The 22,077-nt window shown below is 49.3% G+C and overlaps 2 protein-coding genes across 2 annotated transcripts in view; both read left to right on the top strand.

Moving 5' to 3' along the window:
• LOC116223344 (integrin alpha-9-like) overlaps nt 1–15,509 on the top strand; it is a 23,754-nt gene extending 8,245 nt beyond the window's left edge. The window contains exons 3-12 of the mRNA XM_031579634.2: nt 1,251–1,337; nt 2,641–2,720; nt 3,378–3,467; nt 4,194–4,302; nt 4,705–4,812; nt 8,106–8,231; nt 8,467–8,586; nt 9,496–9,591; nt 13,035–13,154; nt 15,309–15,509. Of these exons, the coding sequence (XP_031435494.1) occupies nt 1,251–1,337; nt 2,641–2,720; nt 3,378–3,467; nt 4,194–4,302; nt 4,705–4,812; nt 8,106–8,231; nt 8,467–8,586; nt 9,496–9,591; nt 13,035–13,154; nt 15,309–15,407 (1,035 nt within the window). The 3' untranslated portion in view covers nt 15,408–15,509. The remainder of the gene's footprint in view (nt 1–1,250; nt 1,338–2,640; nt 2,721–3,377; nt 3,468–4,193; nt 4,303–4,704; nt 4,813–8,105; nt 8,232–8,466; nt 8,587–9,495; nt 9,592–13,034; nt 13,155–15,308) is intronic.
• Nucleotides 1–22,077, top strand: part of LOC105892863 (integrin alpha-9) — a 197,096-nt gene that overhangs the window by 69,204 nt on the left and 105,815 nt on the right. The window lies entirely within an intron of this gene.

The raw sequence follows: 22,077 nt of genomic DNA, 5'->3' as shown, positions 1-22,077 counted from the left end.
GGGAGGTGGAGAGATTAGGGTGGAGGTGGAGAGATTAGGGTGGAGGTGGAGAGATAAGGGTGGAGGTGGAGGTGGAGAGATTAGGGGGGAGGTGGAGAGATTAGGGTGGAGGTGGAGAGATTAGGGTGAGGGTGGGGTGGAGAGATTAGGGTGGAGAGATTAGGGTGGAGGTGGAGAGATTAGGGTGGAGGGAGGTGGAGAGATTAGGGTGAAGGTGGAGAGATTAGGGTGGAGGTGGAGAGATTAGGGTGGGGTGGGGTGGAGAGATTAGGGTGGAGAGATTAGGGTGAAGGTGGAGAGATTAGGGTGGGGTGGAGAGATTAGGGTGAAGGTGGAGAGATTAGGGTGGGGTGAAGTTAACACTGGGTTTGCACAAGACAGGGTGACTGGTGCTTACCTGAAGTGGTTAGTTGGTTTTAAGGATATGCCATGGGATGTCAAAATGCATTCTGGGGCAGATGAGGATATTTAAAAACTTTATGGCTTTAAGGTGTTACACACGTTCTCTCACAGCTCGCTAAACGTAAAGTAGACTCAAGTGACAGAGTTCCCAACACCGCACTTATTGGTCCAGACAAATAAACAACTCCTATTGGTCCAGACAAATAAACAACTCCTATTGGTCCAGACAAATAAACAGCTCCTGCTGCGGCCACTCCATCGTCACCTCGCTCGACAGCGTGGCCATTGGCCAACACGAGGTGCTATTAAAGCGATAGCCGCACCTCTTCTGAGGGACACAACAGGTGGCAGTAATGAACTAAACTCAGAAATAAACCAAATATAAATGCATGTGAATGTACGTGTGTGTGTATGTTTAGGTACATGACACACTGCACAGGGTTTGAACAAAAACAGGACTCAGAATAGGGGAAACACACACACACACACACACACACACACACACACACACACACACACAGCCTCCACAATGCAGAAGGGTTCTGTTCTCTGTCTTGTGTGGCAATCCTGTCTCTGTGCTCCTTAATCTGCTCACACACACACACACACACACACACACACACACACACACACACACACCCACACACACACACACACACACACACACACACACACACACACACCCACACACACACACACACACAGACACACACACACACACACACACACACACACACAGACACACACACACACACACACACACACACACACACACACACACACACACACTTCCCCAACCGCACTCTCACTCTGCGCCTCCGGTCCTCCCTGTGTCTGTTTCTCCTCAGGAAGAGAAGGGCATTTCCTGTGGACTTGTTGAGCTGGACTTCCTCAAGTGCAGTGTGGGATTTCCCTTCATGAGGGCCCAGACCAAGGTAGGCACCGTCGCTAACGCACACTAGACCAAGGTAGGCAGACACAGTGCCACTGTCGCTAACGCACACTAACGCACACTAACACACACTAGACCAAGGTAGGCAGTGCCACCGTCACGAACGCACACTAACGCACACTAACACACACTAGACCAAGGTAGGCAGTGCCACCGTCACTAACGCACACTAGACCAAGGTAGGCAGACACAGTGCCACCGTCGCTAACGCACACTAACGCACACTAACGCACACTAGACCAAGGTAGGCAGACACAGTGCCACCGTCGCTAACGCACACTAGACCAAGGTAGGCAGACACAGTGCCACCGTCGCTAACGCACACTAACGCACACTAACGCACACTAACGCACACTAGACCAAGGTAGGCAGACACAGTGCCACCGTCACTAACGCACACTAGACCAAGGTAGGCAGACACAGTGCCACCGTCGCTAACGCACACTAACGCACACTAACGCACACTAGACCAAGGTAGGCAGACACAGTGCCACCGTCGCTAACGCACACTAGACCAAGGTAGGCAGACACAGTGCCACCGTCGCTAACGCACACTAACGCACACTAACGCACACTCACACACACTAGACCAAGGTAGGCAGACACAGTGCCACCGTCACTAACACACACTCACACACACTAGACCAAGGTAGGCAGTGCCACCGTCGCTAACGCACACTCACACACACTAGACCAAGGTAGGCAGACACAGTGCCACCGTCGCTAACACACACTAGACCAAGGTTGGCAGTGCCCCCGTCGCTAACACACACTAGACCAAGGTTGGCAGTGCCCCCGTCGCTAACACACACTAGACCAAGGTAGGCAGTGCCCCCGTCGCTAACGCACACTAGACCAAGGTAGGCAGTGCCACCGTCGCTAACGCACACTCGCGCGCCTGAGGACTTCTATGAGGACTAATGTCTCCGTATGCCCTCTGTAACGACGGGCCTGTTGTATACTGAAACAAGTAGACTCAAATGTCTAGTCTTCACTGTTATAATCTTGTGTTATCTTGTGTTATTAGCGCCTGTGAGTGTGACTGCATCTGAAGTGTGATAAACGCCTGTGAGTGTGAGTGTGAGTGTGTGAGTGTGAGTGTGACTGCATCTGAAGTGTGTTATTAGCGCCTGTGAGTGTGAGTGTGTGAGTGTGACTGCATCTGAAGTGTGTTAAGCACCTGTGAGTGTGAGTGTGACTGAAGTCCCTCTTTTCGGGAGAATCAGTCAAATTCATTTCAATTTGTTCTGAAATTTGCTTATTTCTTTTTTTCCTTTTTCTTCCAGTATCACCTTGCCGTCCTTTTTGACACAAGTCACCTCTCTGGAGAAAGTGAGACCTTGCAGTTTTTAGTTCACACAAGGAGGTATGTTTTGCCACATCTTTTGTTATGTGAAACACCACATTAGGTCTATATAACCTTCCCCTTCCCCAGCAGGATGACTCAATGCTGATGACATGTCTCAGTGGTACCTGAATGGGTCATTCTGTTCCCCAGTAATAGTAATAATAACACATTTTATGTGTGGAGCACATTTCAAAATCACCCATGGACTCTGTTTTGCCATAACAAGGAAGCCTAGTCATAAGCACTCATTGTTTTTAAAGGTCTGGATTGAAAGGTAATGCTGGCCAGATGTGTTTTCTTTACTCATAACTTTATATTACACGCTGACGGCTAGCTTTCACTCCGTCAAAACGTCTCCACTGGCACCGGACTGCCTTAAAGCATTCTTGGCTCGGGTTCACTGATGAATGTATAATATACCTTTTTCACTGATGAATGTATATAATATACCTTTTCCAGTCGAACGGCATCCTAAGCTACCTGTCAATTGTCACAATGTATACAGCACTTTTTCATTTTGCTGTACGCTTGAAACCCGGTAAATAGTTCTCGGGTAGCATGCTTACAGGAGATGTACTGTATAGGGGGAGGACATTTCTGACTGAAAGAATACACTAACTTCTGTGGCACGGAATAGCTGCCTTGGTTGAACATCGGTGTTTTTGCTTGTTGCAGTGCAAATCCAGAGCACGAGAGCACACTCTTTGACAACACTCTAGAGATATCCATCCCGCTGGTGCACGAGGTCGACACCACCATTACCGGGTAAGGACTAGACAAGCAAATTACATCCTCTTCCAGAAATAAATGACTCCTCAATAAATACATGACTCTTTTTTGCAGGCAAATACAGCTGGATGGTCCTCTTAGAAAAAATAAACCATAGCTCGCACACAGATCGACCCGTGTAGATCTCAGTGTCAGAGCTACTTAAAGGGCTTGTTAATATTCAGTTTCACTGAAAAGCTTTCTGGGGCGGGAGGGGGGGGGGGGGGGGGGTTCCGTCTGTTTGGTTGGCCCACGCCTTCCTCCCAAGCAGGAACTTGTCAAAGTGAAGCATTTATCTGCAGTGCCTCATCACAGACACACTTCAGAGAGACGAGGGACCCGGTGTGTAAACACTGATGTTCCGTTGCATCTTCGAGGGAAGCAGCGCATCTGATAATGTGATCCCCGGTGTCCGCCATGTTCACAGAGGAGACATGAAAGCTTACGGGGGAGGGGGGGGGGGGGGGGGACTCTTCGCTCATGAGGGACATTTTTTAAATTCTTTTATGCTGTCGGTTTTCCAGGATGGTAGTCGCCAGCAAAACATATATATTCAAAGTAGATGAATGACCTGAGTGATTTCATTTCCCCCCCTAATACTGTCCCATGATCACAGGAAGCAGTGCGTATAGGTTACATAGTGGGAGATGAACTAAATCCCTCCACATGAATAAGGTTTTGGTCTGCCGTTGGACTGATGTTTTGCTTTGTCACTGTCTGCAGTGTGGTTTCCCCCAAATCTTTTGTGTATGGAAACTCCATCGACGCGTCTCGCTTCGTCCAGTTAGAGGATATGGAGTGCAACTTTCAGCCACTTAACTTCACGTTCCAGGTACCTCTCCCCCCTACCCTGTCTGATGTTCGCTCTTTACATAAGGATCCTCTCAATGAACATGTTACTCTCCCCCCTACCCTGTCTGATGTTCGCTCTTTACGTAAGGATCCTCTCAATGAACATTAGTGGCTATAGGTCAGTGACTGTCTGTGAAATTCTCATAAACTCACTTTAATCCTCATGAAGTTCTCATAAACTCACTTTAATCTTCATGAAATTCTCTTAAACTCTATTAACCTAATTGCAGGATTATCCTGACATGCAAAGGGGCCTCACAATGGAATGGCTAGTTACAGCAAAAGAAAAACTCTGTCAAAAAAACTCTGTCAATATCCTGTCACACGCCTGCTGCCCCCATAATAATCATGGCCGTGATGCGCTCTTGTGCTGCTCCTGTAGGTTGTGAACAACGGCCCGAGTGGACTGCCTGGGTCCGTCGTCCACATCAGGATCCCCAACCGGTTGGCGGGTAATGGGGCTGACATGTTCCATATCACGGACACTCAGGTAAGCAACCATCAGCGCGGCTGCCTATGCCACCATGTTGTTTCAGCGCGGCTGCCTATGCCACCATGTTGTTTCAGCGAGGCTGCCTATGCCACCATGTTGTTTCAGCGCGGCTGCCTATGCCACCATGTTGTGGGCACTCACTCTCATACGGGCGCCTCATACTGTGTGGGCACTCACTCTCATACGGGCACACACTCTCATACGGGCCAGCGTCTCATACTGTGTGGGCAGTGTGGGCACACACTCTCATACGGGCACTCACTCTCATACGGGCCAGCGTCTCATACTGTGGGCACTCACTCTCATTTACATTTAGTCATTTAGCAGACGCTTTTGTCCAAAGCGACGTACAAGGGAGAGAACAGTCAAGCTAAGAGCAATAAAAACCTGGTGTAACAATAAATACTACTTTACATAAGAAAATAGAAAAACGACCTAGAAAGGAAAAAGAAGTGCAGGAATGTAACTGCTGAAGTGCAAGTTAAGCGCTAGTCAAGGTTCCAGTTTAAGAAGGGAGGTGCTCTCTGAAGAGTTGGGTCTTCAAAAGCTTCTTGAAGGTAGAGAGGGACGCCCCTGCTCTGGTAGTACCAGGCAGTTCGTTCCACTAACGTGGAACTACAAATGAGAATAGTCTGGATTGCCGTACTTGCACAGACGGCAGTGCCAAACGACGCTCACTAGACGAGCGCCGCGTCCTGGGTGTAACATTTGCCCTTACAAGAGCATTTAGGTAGGTGGGAGCAGAACCAGCAAGCACTCTGTAGGCAAGCATAAGTGACTTGAACTTAATGCGAGCAGCTACTGGCAGCCAGTGGAGCTCAATGAGTAGCGGGGTGACGTGTGCCCTTTTCGGTTGGTTGAACACCAGGCGCGCCGCCGCGTTCTGGATCATCTGTAGTGGTTTCACCACGCAAGCCGGCAGGCCCGTTAGGAGGGCGTTGCAGTAGTCAAGGCGGGAACTCACCAAGGTTTGCACCAGCAGCTGGGTGGCATACTGGGTTAGGTACGGCCTCATACGGGCCAGCAGCGTCTCATAGAAAGCTGAAGCAGCAGCATTCAGGGGGTAATGGGGCCACTACAGGTAGGCAGACGTTTGTTTCTCTCGGGCCCGTACTGAAGTTAGGAAACACTACACCTCCCGCCAGATAAAATGTTTTCTTAACCCCTGCGTGGCTGCTTTCATATGGCCAGATCATGCAGGAGATCAACCTGTTAATTATGTTTGCTGTGAGTGGGTGGCTCAGGAGCGGTGGGCCGGGGGCCCCCGAGGCCCCATATGGAATCACTTTAGGGGGATCAGACGGCTTGCACGAACGGGTGGAAGGGGACACCTGCGAGGAATGCCTCCTCCCTCGGGAACCACGGTAACCTGCGGCTGGCAAACAGAAGCTGATAACACAGCTGCCCCGCAGGAGAAGGGTGAGGGGGGGGCGGGGGCACAGCTGCCTCGCAGGAGAAGGAGGAGGGGGGGCAACCTGCTCCTCCCAAAGTCTCCTCACAGAGGGACAAGGCAAACAGAAAGGCCTCATAATTGCAAATGCATATGTGAGAACATAGCAGCAGCTTCCCCACCACAGCATGTGAGAGTCGGAGGGCGGGGGGGGGGGGGAGTCGGGGGGCGGGGGGGGGGGTGGGTGAGAGTCGGAGGGCGGGGGGGTGAGAGTTTGGGTGTGGAGGGCGGGGGGGGGGAGAGTTTGGGTGTGGAGGGCCATTTGCACAAACAGAAAGGGGTTAAACCTGTCAGCGCTGCTACTGTGGAGGAGGCATCGGCCGCCTGTAGCCATTTTAAATCATGAAAATCCTGGGGTGTGACTGAAGTTGGAGCTGAGGCCTATGAATCTCCCCCAGCAGGAGCAGGAGCAGGAGCAGGGTGGGTGGGCAGGAGTAGGAGTAGGAGCAGGAGCAGGGGCAGACGCTCTCTGGTCTGACTGGTGCGCTGGTGAAGCCCCAGCACCATAAAGGCCCTTTGAAAGACTGGTGCGCTGGTGAAGCCCCAGCACCATAAAGGCCCTTGTGAAAGGAGCAGACCTCGGGGTGAGGAGGTGCTGGGCGCTATGACAACAGACAACGGGAGGCCACAGTGCTCGTCACCTCCAGGGCTTTCTCTCTCTCTCACTCACTCACTCTCTCCCTTTCTCTCTCTCTCTCTCTCACTCACTCTCTCCCTTTCTCTTTCTCTCTCACTCACTCACACTCTCCCTTTCTCTCCCTCTACACTCACTCTCTCCCTTTCTCTCTCTCTCACCCTCTCTCTCTCTCTCTCTTTCTCTCTACACTCACTCTCTTCCTTTCTCTCTCTCACTCACTCTCTCCCTTTCTCTCTCTCTCTCACTCACTCACACTCTCCCTTTCTCTCTCTCTCACTCACTCTCCCTCTCTCTCTCTCTCTCTCCCTCCCTCTCTCTCTCTCTCTCTCTCTCTCTCTCTCATCCCCCCCTCTCTCGGGGGTCTGCCTGGGAGGAGGTGTGGGCTCGAGGGGAAGAGTGTTAAGGGCTCCCTGGGGGCACATGTCAAAGCGGAACGCCCCGCCTCTAAATCACTCCATGTGGGGAAGCATGGCAAGGAGAAGGGGGTGGAGGGGAGGGGGTGGAGGGGAGGGGAGGGGAGGGGGTGGGGGTGGAGGGGAGGGGGACCCCTGGTTCAAACAGGATTTCCTTTAACCCTTTTGAAATGTGGCGGTCACACACACAGACATCACTCGGGGTTCAGTCTGAGCTGTCCTACAACACACACACACTAATCCCGTTCTCACAGAAAGCTCACAGGAGGATGGCTCGAGGACAGACTTCAGACCTCCCACCCACAGCGCCAAGGCCGTTCCCAGGCTTCCCCGAGATCCGTACAGTCTCATCTCCTCCACCACTCTACCTAATCCTCTCACACACACATTTCTCTCCGCTCCAGAAACCCTCACTGCGCAGGGTCAATCCCCAGACACACACACACACACACAACAAAAAAATACCTAAAAAGAAGAAAAATAAAACCCCATATGCCAATGCAACTGATAAGAAGGCGGAGAAGGGAGAACTGTGTTGTGGAAGACAACTTTTTAAAATGGCGTTTTTTCGAGCCTTTTGCTTGTCAATGTTCCCAGCCCCGGTCTGAGGCTTGAGTGCGTGCCGTTCTTGAGTGCGTGCCGCTCTTGAGTGCGTGCCGTTCTTGAGTGCGTGCCGTTCTTGAGTGCGTGGCGTTCTTGAGTGCGTGCCGCTCTTGAGGAAGTCTGTCTCCGCTCTTGAGGAAGTCTGTCTCCGCTCTTGAGGAAGTCTGTCTCCGCTCTGTGTGTCCAGGTGGGCGACGCTCGAGGAAACTGCACCCCACACCGGAACCCCGCCCCCTGCACCATCCCCCAGGACCGGGAGAACATCTTCCACACCATCTTCGCCTTCTTCACCAAGTCAGGAAGGAGAGTCCTGGTACGTACGTCCCAAGCCTGTAGAGCGCTTCTGTGCCGTCTCGTTAAGTGTAGTCATTTATCAGACCTGAATAGTTCATACTGTATGTATTCATTTGGGCTGTTTAAGAAGTTTGCCCATAACGCTGGTCTGGCTACGATCGAATTCTCTAGGATCATCAGTGCTTAAAGGATTTACACTCATCTTGATTGTTGTTGGTCTGTTACCGTGACGTCTGTCTCTCTGTACGGTGCAGGACTGTGACCGGCCCGGACGAGCGTGTCTTGTGATCTCGTGCACCCTGGGCTCACAGGCCAAGGAGGAGGCTGTTAGCATAGATGTGCACATGCTACTGAACACAGAGATACTGAAGAGGGTAAGCCACACGCCAACTCATAGCCATGTTCATTCAGAAAGATTTAAATAATAATACATTATGGTCATTGTTACGCCACCAACTTTAGTGGCCCTATGGGGCGAACAAACATTCCACCGCTGACCCAAAACAACTACGAAAAAACACCTTTTAAAAGTACCAAATCCATAGGATTTATTAATACAACAACTACATGACAACCACATCAAAACATAGCTGTACAACAAAATCCCAGGTTGCGAGGCAGCGAGACCAGCAGTCCCCTAGTTAGAAGCCTCTCCTCTGCAGCAGTGAACTGGAGTCAGGGGGAACACAACCTGGGCGGAGCTACAGAAAAGGGAAGGAAAGTGACAAAGAACACAACACATGTGGTCGTAACACACACACACACACACACACACACACACACACACACACACATGTGGTCGTAACAGTCCTTTCTCTCCCCCTACCATCAACATCTTTTCATCCAGCTCTATTCACCATTCATTTAAACCAGGTCCTTTAGTCTATAGAAAGATAGTAGTAGTTTAGTAGTTGCAGTAGTGATGTGCTGGTGAAACCTCATTTGCCTCCTGTCTAGGACAACTCTAACTCTAACCCGAACCCTCTCCACACCACAGAACAGCTCCCTAACTCTAACTCTAACTCTAACCCTCTCCACACCACAGGACAGCTCCCTAACTCTAACTCTAACTCTAACCCTCTCCACACCACAGGACAGCTCCCTAACTCTAACTCTAACTCTAACCCTTTCCACACCACAGGACAGCTCTAACTCTAAACCTCTCCACACCACAGAACAGCTCCCTAACTCTAAACCTCTCCACACCACAGAACAGCTCCCTAACTCTAAACCTCTCCACACCACAGGACAGCTCCCTAACTCTAACCCTCTCCACACCACAGGACAGCTCTTCTGTGATCCAGTTCGTGACCCGAGGGAATGTTCGTGTGGATGACAGGGCCATTGAAGTAGCCCACGGCCAACCAGAAGAGATATCAGTGAGTTTGACATTCAGTCTTTCAATGGCAGCCAGTCTCTCCCTCTCTCTCCCTCCCTCTCTCTCTCTCACCTCTCTCTCTCTCTCCCTCTCTCTCCCTCACTCTCCCTCACTCTCACCAGCCAGTCTCTCTATCCCTCTCTCTCCCTCTCTCTCTCTCCTTCTCACCAGCCAGTCTCTCCCTCACTCTCCTCTCTCCCTCTCTCTCCCTCTCTCTCTCCTCTCTCTCTCTCTCCCTCACTCTCACCTCTCTCCTCTCTCCCTCTCTCTCTCTCTCTTTCTACTCCCTCTCTCTCTCTCCCTCTCTCTCTCTCCCTCTCTATCCCTCACTCTCACCAGCCACTTCAATTAGTCTAACGGCCCGGGCAGCCTGTGCTGTTGTTTACCTTAAGCTGATTGGAGGGCATCATCAAAGTGCTGACACTCAGGAAATTGTTTTTGGAGAATCCCGAACCCTAGAGTCTCCAGACACCTCTGCAGTCTGTGGGGAAATGAAGAGAGGCCATTTGAAGGGGGCGCCGCTGGGCTGGCGTGGGCTGGCGTGGGCTGGCGTGGGCTGGCGTGGGCTGGCGTGGGCTGGCGTCCTCGCTCCGCTGGCGCTGGATCTCTGAGTGCTTTTAAAGCGGGACGAGCAGCTGGGTGAGGGGGCAGCGGGGTGAGGGGGCAGCGGGGTGAGGGGGCTCCTCCACTGGGACCCCGCCGGTTCTTTTTGGGGTCCTCAGCTGGGACCCCCCCTCCGCTTGGGGTCCTCAGCTGTGCTCAAGGACAGGTCCTCCTCCTCTGACCTCAGCTGTGCTCAAGGACAGGTCCTCCTCCTCTGACCTCAGCTGTGCTCAAGGACAGGTCCTCCTCCTCTGACCTCAGCTGTGCTCAAGGACAGGTCCTCCTCCTCTGACCTCAGCTGTGCTCAAGGACAGGTCCTCCTCCTCTGACCGCGGCGCCACCGCTGAGTGACGAGTGGAGCCGCGACGGGCCGACTGCATCAGCAGCACACGGCCTTGTGTTCAATACTAACTGGCATTATGTGTAATACTTCATTTATCACTGTGGTTGCATTTCTATTCTATCTAGACAAAAGTGTCTGCCAGATACCTTAAGTGTAACATAACACGGGACATCTCCGAAGGGGGGAAACGGGGGGGGGGGACGGGGGCTCTCAGCTGATTAGGTTTCTGACCCAGACGCTGACCACTGCTGTGTGTCTGACCCTCAGCGCTCGAGGCTGGGGGGGTGGAGGGGGTGGGTGGGGTGGTTTGGGGTGGGTATGGGCTAATTCAGACCTGTCGTAAATGTGTCTGCTCCCCCTCCCCCTCCCTCTCCCTCTCCTGTTTGCTTCCCTTACCACTCATTCAACGTGTTGACCCCCCCGCCCCCGCCCCCGCCCCCGCCCCCCCTCCCTCGCTGGCCCCTCAGTCACTCAGCACCAGGATGGAGACGTTTAGACATTTCCATAGGAGCCAAGGCCCATTCGCACAGCGCAGAGCTTTAAAGAACCCAATTCAATTTGAGATTCAATCGAGGCCAATTAAGGTCATCTACATTTCCCACATCTCCGGATATAGCGCAACATTATAGCTAACCAGTTCTGGCTGTCGAAACTGTGAACCACGGAGGCTTGGCGCGGGTCGAACTGAACTGTGAACCACGGAGGCTTGGCGCGGGTCGAACTGAACTGTGAACCACGGAGGCTTGGCGCGGGTCGAACTGAACAGCACATCTCCATCAGTTCTTTTTGTTGTTGTTTTTTTTGTTGTGTGTTTTGAAAAAACTGACATGAAGCCTTTTTCTGGTCTGGCGGCCTTCGCAGAGAAAGGGAGTGAAATGTGGGAAAGAGTTCAGGGGGGTGACAAGGGGGAGATTTATCAGCTGTCTTTCCACTCGGTCCAGTGAGAGCGTTCCTTCAGCCTTCTCATGCTACAGTTAGATTCGGACTTATCCAGAACGTTCTTCTGGCCAGCGAGGCGGCGCGTTGCAGAGGCGGCGTGTTATAGTCGGCAAAAAGGTTAAATTCTTCCGTGTTTCTCAGGGTCAACAGGTCTCCTCGCCATGCTCCATATATTCTCGGTCTTCTCAGGGCACATGTGTGTGTGAGGGTCCGTCTACACGGACGCTGTTTCTAAAGCAGCAGGGCTTCCACCCCCTCAGACCAGGAATGTGCTGCAGAATTCTAAATCAATATTTATATATTACACATTTCTATTAAACACCCACTCATGAACTTCTTACTGACTGAACTTCCCCCGTTTTATAGAAATCTCCCCCAGGATTCCTGTAGTAGAGAACCCCGTGTAGAGTTGACTCCGTTTCTGTGAGCTTTCGACCTCTCTATTTGCCTTCTATTTTCAGCTTTATTTTTTGACCTTTACTAAATTATTTGATTGTTGTAGACGCCATCGTTTTTTTTTTTCCTCTCCCAGTAATTTGTGGTGGATAATTCAGTGGGTCACTATGCACTCTCTCCGCAGCTGGGAGAGTACATCGGGCTCATTTATTGTGGAGTCCAGTGTTTTCGTAAATCAACAAAAATAAAAAAAAACTGTATTTGTTTGGGTTCACATGAAAAGGTCAACAAACTATATTAGCAAATAGAAACAGATCGCTACGCCAGATTGCCCAGATCCCAAATGTGTAAGGCATTCTATGAATTCTGAATACTGTTTTATTTCATATAAATATAAAGTCATAAAGCAGTGCGATTTTGGCATCTGACTGTAGCAAAGAATGAATTAATGGGCTTGCTGGATGGAATAGCAGCTTCCAGACAATATTGTTCTTCAAATCGGAGCATTTCTGCCATAATTGCTCCCTTTGTTTTCACTTAACAGACCCATATCCAACACCGACGCAGAGCAGACTCTATTATCATCAGGAAATTGCATAATGATTTCATCCAGACCTAAAAGCCTGTCTGCTAGGCCTGTTCTGTTTTGATATCAGTCCATTGGCTACACAGACCTTTCAATATGTCTCGGAGACAGAAACAGATTAAAATGACACTGGCCAGTTGGAAGGCCAAAGTCCTGTGTGTGTGTGTGTGTATGTGTGTGTATGCATGCACATTTGTATGTGTGTGTGTGTGTGTGTGTGTGTGTGTGTGTGTGTGTGTGTGTGTGCATGCGTCTGTGTGTGTGTGTGTGTGTGTGTGTGTGTGTGTGTGTGTCTGTGTGCATGCGTCTGTCTGTGTGTGTGTGTGTGTGTGTGTGTGTGTGTCTGTGTGCATGCGTCTGTCTGTGTGTGTGTGTGTGTGTGTGTGTGTGTGTGTGTGTGTGTGGTGTGTGTGTGTGTGTGTGTGTGTGTGTGTGTGTGTGTGTGTGTGTGTGTGTGTGTGTGCATGCGTCTGTGTGTGTGTGTGTGTGTGTGTGTGTGTGTGTGTGTGTGTGTGTGTGTGTCTGTGTGTAGTCTTCCTGTCTGAGTTTGAACCCAATCTCCTCTGCTCGCTCGCAGCTGATGTTCGAGGCGCTTCACAGTCAGGAGCCAAGAGGCTACGTGGTCGGCTGGATCATCGCCATCAGCCTCCTGGTCGGGATCCTCATCTTCCTCCTGCTCGCCGTGCTGCTGTGGAAGGTAAGAGAGGGCGTGTCAAGGGGGTCCCCACAGGGGAACTGGCCACCTAAGAGAGCGCGTGTCAAGGGGGTCACCACAGGGGAACTGGCCACCTAAGAGAGCGCGTGTCAAGGGGGTCACCACAGGGGAACTGGCCACCTAAGAGAGCGCGTGTCAAGGGGGTCACCACAGGGGAACTGGCCACCTTAGAGAGGGCTTGTCCAGGGGGTCACCACAGGGGAACTGGCCACCTTAGAATGACTGAAAAGTGAGAGTGCTTGAAGCGTTCAACAGCTCGACCAGTAAAGCAAAGTGGTCACAGATCAAATTCATAACTTGTCTATTTTGTGACAAGTTAGAGAATACACTATATACTACCCCCACTGGTCTGTGAAGGCTGTGCTCACTCCGCCTCCCTCTCCTCGAGTGAACCCGTATGAACTCACCCCCCCCCCCCCTCCAGTCACAAGGCTACGAGAAAAAAAAGAACGTTATTATTTGACCAGATGATATCACTGAATCCTCACTCTGCTCAGAAACACCCAGGAATTTTTCTAGCAAATTTCCAAGTAATTTAGCTCTTTTACCGTATCAGTTTCTCTGTACCCTGTGATCTTGTTTAGTTCTCCCATTAGTCACCTGCATCTGTGGACCACAATGTTCTTTTGATTCTCTCTTGAGATTTTGAGACACACGTTAATTATTAACTGAGCATTTCGGGGTTTTTATGAGCCCCAAAACGTAGAGGTCGCGTGACCTTTTAGGTTATGGGGCCATAATACAATTACTGTGCAAACCCCAGCTCCAGTGTTTCTCAGGGTGGCCATTGTATCCCGACGCTTAGACTTCAGTGAGACGGTGGTGTGTGTATCAAGACACTGACCTCACTACCTGGCACGGTGGTATCGGGGAAGCAGAATGAATACACCTGCTTCAATAACCACATCACAGGTCGGCGAAACACACTAAAAAACCCAAGGAGCTCGATCGCAGCCAGTGGCGTTCCCCTTTAATCATTATTTCCTCATCATCACTACGCAGTTAAAGGTAATCATCTGTGCTGACCAACAGAGTCCGAGTCCTGGAAACCTTATTAACGTTACTTGAGCATTATTTTATGGGTATCACATTGCTCATGTGTATTTAATAAGCTATAAACAGACCTCGTCAGGTCCCGAGGCTTTCATCAGGCCGTGTTATTCTGTCCCTGCGTCACGTTTAACTGGCGCGCTGAGGGGCACTTCTCCTCTCCTCTCCTCTCCTCTCCTCCCCTCTCCTCTCCTCTCCTCTCCTCCCCTCTCTCCTCGGGGGATGAGGGGCGGCTTGTGTTGGACCGGGCAGCCGGAGGGGGCTCACAGTGAGCGCTCGGCTCGCCCCTCGCCCCTCGCCCGTGGAGTCGGCCCCAGGACCCGAGGAGAATTTGCACCGCAGCACTCGCATGTGAAAAAAAAAAAGCCGTTTCAAAGAGGAAATGGCAATCACCCTGATTTCTTGGGGGCCACTTTTCACAAAACTCCTTTTCTTTTCCCCTCCTCCGCTCCGGCGGGAATACCACAACTGAACCTTGGAATGTTGGTCCAGGGATACACCCCCGCACACACACAACACACACACACACACACACGCACACACACACACACACACACACACAACACACATACCTTTTTTCATGAGACCTTGGATGGGCCAAAATAAACCCCTTTTACAAGGGCTGCACATGTCTAGCAACGCTCTCCTCAGGAAATGCCTGACGAGCGCATGGGGCCGTATCAATAAACAGAGATGAATGAGCGCAATAAGCATATCATCCGTGTCTGTGCTTACGCCAACTCTTCTCATTACCAGGACACTTACCAGCCTACCACAACACTACGTAGCACTGTTAGCTATTAGCACCTCTATTTATTACTATCTGCCTGTTGGTCTATTTGTTTATATCTAACTATAGATGTCTGTCTGTCTGTCTGTCTATCTGTTCGTTAAACAACCTGTCTCACTGACTTTAATCTTTTCATTTATCCACTCAGTCTCACGTCCAGTGCTGTGTTTGTAGTGTATGGCTGCTTGCCCTGCTGGTTGTGATCTCAAGCTCTCTCTCTCTCTCTCTCTCTCTCTCTCTCTCTCTCTCTCTCTCTCTCTCTCTCTCTCTCTCTCTCTCTCTCTCTGCTTTTGCAGATGGGCTTTTTCCGCCGCCGCTACCGAGAGATCATAGAGGCCGAGAAGAGCAGGAAGGACAGCGACGAGAGCTGGGACTGGGTGCAGAAGAGCCAATGATCAGCGGGTGCAGGAGGATTACAATGAAAGCCAATGAGCTCGAGCATTGGACTGCAAACGATCCAATGAGCTGCTGCCTTTGCCTCGGCCAATCCTGTGCGCCACGGGGTCCGCCAGTCTTCCATATGTGGAAGAAATGAATAATTCTCCTAATTTTTCGGAGGTTTGACACTTTCTTGTGTAGGAGGAAAGCTAACGGAGGTGAGAGATGTTTATGTTGCTGTCCGACCGACACATGGGATTGGAGTCATTTCCCCCAGTGGAGTTACGTTCTTGCCAAGGACTGAACAGACTGACTGACTGAAAAGTGACAATGGCTTCGTCAATCAGATGTGGACATCATGTCAGTTTCAGCAGAAAAAGTTGATTGATTGATTGATTGATTGATGGATGTATTGATCATGTCAGTATCAGCAGACAAGAAGGAAAAAACCCTCAGGGCGCTGTTTCAGAGCTAAATCTATTTTTTATACATGTATTCCATATTGTATAGAGAAGAGCTTCGATGGGGCTTGGATTGTTTTCAAGTCCCTGGGAGTCATATCCTATGTTTGTTTTTTTAAGAGCACTGATGACTGTTGTATGCCAAAGAGTTGATGCTATTCTTCCTTTTTTATTTTAACCTTACCATTAGCACATTTGAAGGAAGATATTATGTACTGCCCTTTCCTAAGCCAAAGAGTGAAGTCAAGATGCCTGGGACCTAAAATGAAGATGCTTAGACCTAAAATGAAGATGCTTAGACCTAAAATGAAGATGTGTAGACCTAAAATGAAGATGTCTAGACCCAGACCTTAACATGAAGACTGATATTGTCCACACAACACGAACAGAATGCACCATTTACAAAAGAATGACACGACTGAAAAGAAAACCACCAGCTGAATCTCAGACCTATGACATGAATAAATACCTGTGTGTTTCACTAGCACACAATTCCATTTGTGCTGAAGATTTGTAATGCTACATGCATTTCGGCTTGCCATTTTTGAACGTACTGTCAAGCACGTAAGTCGGTGGTTACAAACTGACTAGTTGCGGTGAGAAGGTTCATTGGGTATATAAGCCGATAAAGCAAGCACAAACACAAGATGTGGCTAGTCTTGAGATGAGGTGTTTGAGAACAGTGTTTTAGCATTTATTCATGTGGTATGCCCATTAAAAATGGTGTTATTTTCACTATGCCTTAATACCCCCCACATATATTTAGATACTGAGATTTGTGTAGATATATCACAAGTCTAGCAATCTGCCAATCTCTGTGTTTACGTTCCCTACCATCATCCGTCAGAATGAACCCAGATTCACATTGAGAGTTAAACAAACTGATGATGGTATCAAACTGCAAAGGCTCAGCCTCAATAATAGAACCCCAGCGATCTTTATCGAGACAGTATGGAAACGGTTTCAGGTTTACATACATATACTGTATGGGGAGATAATCTCAAATCTCAGTTTGTGGAGGATTTCTTTGGACTAAGATGATGGATATTAATGAAATGAACTGAAAACAGAGAAGGTCAGTTGATGTTTGCCTTTGTTTTGCGTGGGTCAGGGGGGAGAGAGGCAGAGGCTCGTCTGGGGTGCTTTACGACAGGTCTGGGGTCAGGGGGGAGAGAGGCAGAGGCTCGTCTGGGGTGCTTTACGACAGGTCTGCCCCCCACAGGAGCAGCGAGGGTGTAATGGCCTAAAATTAGGAGGGAACGCCGTGCACTCCATCACGAGACGCTCTTCGGGGGCCTGTGGGAACAGCCTGTTTTAAGTCAACACGCTGGAATGTAAGAACTCCCTGAAAATCTGCCACCACCACCACCACCACCACCACAGAACATAGATTCTCACAGGAGAGTACGTTTAAGTAATGCTTCCTAATTTCCATAAACCCGTGCCCACATGCCCCCCCCACCCCCCCCCCCCCACCCCCACCCTCACTCCACCCCCACCCTCACTCAATCCAAGCCTTAATTTCCTGGATTAGAGTAAAATTTTATCAGAAACGTAGCCAGAACAGGCCGCCATGATAAACACTTTAACTGGGCAACAACAGCGGCTTGATGTGTGTGCAGGAGGCTGATCCCAGTATTATGATTATTTTCTTCCCCTCTTCCAGCTCCTTGATATATGAGCGTTGAAAGACCTCTCGCTTTTAAACAATTCAGAAGTATTGTTTGTACGGCGAATAAACTCTTGTTAGGCAAGTTTGTCGCTTTGATCCACTGGGTTTCCTAGAGCGGTTGGGTTGGGTTGCCTCTGGGTGAGTCGTGTCTCCAGAGCTTCGGTCACTTTATTTCACTGACTACATATACGAAGAGGGTTAGCACACTCAGCTCAATATGGCTTAGTTGATCTCTGGTAAGGCTCACCTACAGAATATAGCTTGTGTATTTCATTCATTAATACCACTGGCATGGAATAGACATACTCACACACACTTCCCTCGCACCGCGTAGATGTTATTGAGTTACTGGCCTGTTCCAGTAAGTGTGTGTGCTAGAGAGAGAGAGATACTTGACATTCTAGGTGTAATATATATAGAACTGTGATTGTCATCATTATCACCTGTTTTTGGGATGTATTACAGAAAAAAAATAAACTACTGTCACTGAATTTCATTTTTTTTTTTAAATAAAGGTATTTGAGTTGTATGTTTGTTGTACAAGCTAATGTTCAAGCTGTGTATTTATCGGTTGATACTGCCATTTTAAGATTAAAGTTCACATGGAGTTAAGTCATGTTTCTTGAGCTTTTCTTCTCTGCCCTTTCACAGACACATTTGGGCACGTGTAGTGTCTGATGCCCCCTGGTGGCCATGAGTTTTATTATTCTACAGTGTATACAATATTTGCTTACCGACAATGTTACACTGCCTGCAATGTTAACTGATTCAAAATAGAATATTTCTTTAAATGCATATCTACATTATATTTTACATATCTCACATATCTATATTTTACATATCTTACATATCTATATTTTACATATCTTACATATCTACATTTCAACATGAACAGCATTTGACCCATCAAATCCACTGCTGCTTCACCATAGTCTTTGACCCAACTTATAAACCTACCAGTCTGTGACCCAACTTAAAAACCTACCTGGCCTGACATGAACTTATGTTGCATTTATACGAGCGTGTCTGTAATGTGACCCTTGGGCTGTTCAGGACTACTGACTCCTGTCCATTAAAGAAAGAAGCTCATAAGAATGTTAGATGAATTAACAATATCTTACTAAAGTGCAAGTACACTTGAATTGCTGAAGTTAAACATTTTGTTCTGTTCAAGTTCAGGCTGTTTCAGTAGTCTCAGTGCTAACTTCTCCGTAAGGGTGTACACATTTGAACCAGACAGAATTGTGTGTGTACACATTTGAACCAGACAGAATTGTGTGTGTCCACGGTAAGGGTTTATGTGTGTGTCCATGGTAAGGGTGTGTGTGTGTGTGTCCACGGTAAGGGTTTATGTGTGTGTCCACAGTAAGGGTTTATGTGTGTGTCCACGGTAAGGGTGTGTGTGTGTCCACGGTGAGGGTGTGTGTGTGTCCACGGTGAGGGTTTAGTAGTTTTTTGCAGAGGGCCTACGCCTTTTAATGAGGTCATTGTTTGTGTCAGCTGACGCTGGTTGCTATGGTACACATGAATATCCCCTGGCCGGCCTACAGCGAGTTAATGTGCATAATTTATAAGTCAGTCACAGAGTGCATCCCGTCATCTGCCTTGCATCCCACAACACATGCACTTCCTAGTGAGTATCAGAAAGATCTAATGTCTAATATATTTTACCATATGATATTTCTGTATGGGTGGCTGTATAATTTATTGCTGCAGCATTGACCGTTTAACTGTGTCTAATGTGATGGTATCAGCAGCATATGCTAATGTCTGGGGTGCAACAATAGGTCCATTGTCTGTTTTTTGGCACACCTTGCAAACCCGTACACCATGAAGTTAGACAGAAGGCTTTCATTGTTTTTTTTTTTTACAAATGTGTAAAACGCTTTCTATGTTCAACCTCACTGAAATCAGCCGAAAAAGGCAATCATATATACCGGTACATGCTGTCTTACGATTAACAAATGGGAATTATTTAGCAATACAATTTCTTTACCACTGTGATCATTCCATCTATATTCAAGCTTCTCATACCTGTACTGAAGCCTCCTTACCCAGTTCCTGCTCAGCAGTCATGGTGTCTCTCCTGGAGGATGGTCTGATCAAAACGACCTCCATCGAGCAGGTGGTAGCGCCCATCACCACCCACCTGTGCCACCTGATCCTGCTGTGCGAGAGCGGGCAGGAACCCGAGCGCTTCGCCCGGCTGGAGGCGGCTGCCCAGGCCGTGGCCAAAGCTGCCCGACACATGGCCACGGTGGCGACACGGTGAGTTTGGCATAGAAGAGTCTTCAATAAAAAAAAACTACCTGACACAATAATAGCACCAGGCCATTTTGAAGGCAGTGTCATGAAATGTTCAGTTGCATCGCACCAAGCAGCAGGACTGGAAGAGGTTTTGACATAAAACAAAAAGCAGAGCAATTCAGTGTTAAAGTGTATAGGGCAGTTGTAAGGGCAAATGTTACACCCAGGACGTTGCGCTCGTCTAATGAGCGTCGTTTGGCACTGCCGTCCGTGCAAGCACGGCAATCCAGACTATTTTCATTTGTAGTTCCACGTTGGTAGAACGAACTGCCTAGTACTACCAGAGCAGGGGCGTCCCTCTCTACCTTCAAGAAGCTTTTGAAGACCCAACTCTTCAGAGAGCACCTCCCCTCCTAACTGACACCTGACTAGCGCTTAACTTGCACTTCAGCAGTTACATTCCTGCACTTCTTTTTCCTCTTTTCTAGGTTGTTGTTTTTCTAATTCTCATGTAAAGTAGTATTTATTGTTACACCATGCTTTTTTATTGCTCTTAGCTTGACTGTTCTCTCCCTTGTACGTCACTTTGGACAAAAGCGTCTGCTAAATGACTAAATGTAAATGTAAATGTAAATGTATAAAGGCTTCAATATCTCTTCATCACAATAATTTAGTAGCACAGTACCTTATAGGTATTGTTATATAAGCTATGTGTGATGTGCTAAAAGATATTCAAACAAATGGCTTAGCCAAACGCAAGCGCACAGAACCATGACAGAACCTCACAGAACCACACACACACACACACACACACACACACACACACACACACACACACACAGAACCACACACACACACACACACGCACACACACGCAGACACACACACACACACACACACATACACACACACACACACACACAGACCCACACAGAACCACACAGACCCACACAGAACCATACAGAACCATACAGAACCATACAGAACCACACACACACACACACACACACACAGAACCACACAGATCCACGGCAGAGTGCCTCTCCTGTCCTCAGGCTGGTGGTGGACACTGATGATGAGGTGATGAGGATGGAGGTGGCGGCCCCTGGTGGAGCAAGGCTCTGAGGGTTGCGGGGCAGCACGTGCTGCTGGCCTCACAAGAAGCTCAACATCCAGCCTCATCTGGAGGGCCACAGGGAGGAGCTTGTGGTGGCCACTCAAAACGTCTTACTGGGCGTAGTCAAGGTAACGGCCGCCAACGGCGTCAACGCCTTCGTCGTTTTGTTCTTCATGGATTTGAAGAAGCAGTCTGCAGTTCTTGTGAAAAGTTGTTGATGTTTGATGAGCCAGTCAAACACATAGATTGGACAGCTGGACGACAGTGAGGAGCGATACGCTGAATTTGACAAAAAATGTATTGCGTTAGAATCGCGGACATCTCCTTTAAGGGGTCAGTTGTCTGTATTACCTCATCTCAACATCAGCATCAATGACAACAAGCTCATTTGTGTCTCTTTGCATGTCTTTGCTGTGTTTTCTCTCAGATTCTTTTGGTGGAGGACGATGCAACCGTGAGGAAGATAGTCGCGGCTGCTCACTGGGTCTCGGAATGCGTCTCCCAAATCGGCTCTGCGAGAGACATGCCCTGCTTGCTCAAGGTCTTCCAGGTGTTCTCCAGGGCCGTCCTCCTGATGACCAGCCTGGTGGAGGAGAGGACGCAGGACCTGAGGTGCCCCACCCAGCGGGGGCACGTGAGACGCTCTCTAGACACCCTGACCAAGTGCATCTCCATGCTCCACACGGCCATGTACACCACCATCAAACATCCAACCAGTGAGCAGGCCCAGGCTGCCAAAACGTACGTCCTACAGCAAGTGAATTCCACCGTCCGTGACATCGTCACCACACTGAAGAGCAGCTGCCACTGGACCCCCTCTGGACCCAACGGGTACTACACCGACAGGCGGAGCAATTTACTGCAGGTTCTAAGTGCCTCCGATGGCGCGGCGATCAAAGTGAGTGATTTCGACGTGCTGCTGAGAGACCTGGTGTTCCACTGTATGATGGTGGGGAACTCATCTCGGAGTGAGATCCAGCCAGGGGTGGCGGAGAACTGTCGGCACGCCCTCCAACTGTGGGCAGAAATATCACAACAGCTAAAGATTCACGGAGGTCCGCTTCATCAATCCCAGCAACATCTAGGGAGCCTCTGTGCCTCCCTCATACAGCGGATCCATAGTCTGGATGAAGCTGTGGTGATGGCTACGCTGTGTCAGGTCTTAGATGTCTTCGTTTCAGCCGGCGCTC

This window comes from Clupea harengus, chromosome 13 (assembly GCF_900700415.2).
Source record: "Clupea harengus chromosome 13, Ch_v2.0.2, whole genome shotgun sequence".
Lineage (NCBI taxonomy): Eukaryota > Metazoa > Chordata > Actinopteri > Clupeiformes > Clupeidae > Clupea > Clupea harengus.
Note: the sequence above shows the minus strand (reverse complement) of the source record. Positions and strands in the feature narration are given on the sequence as shown.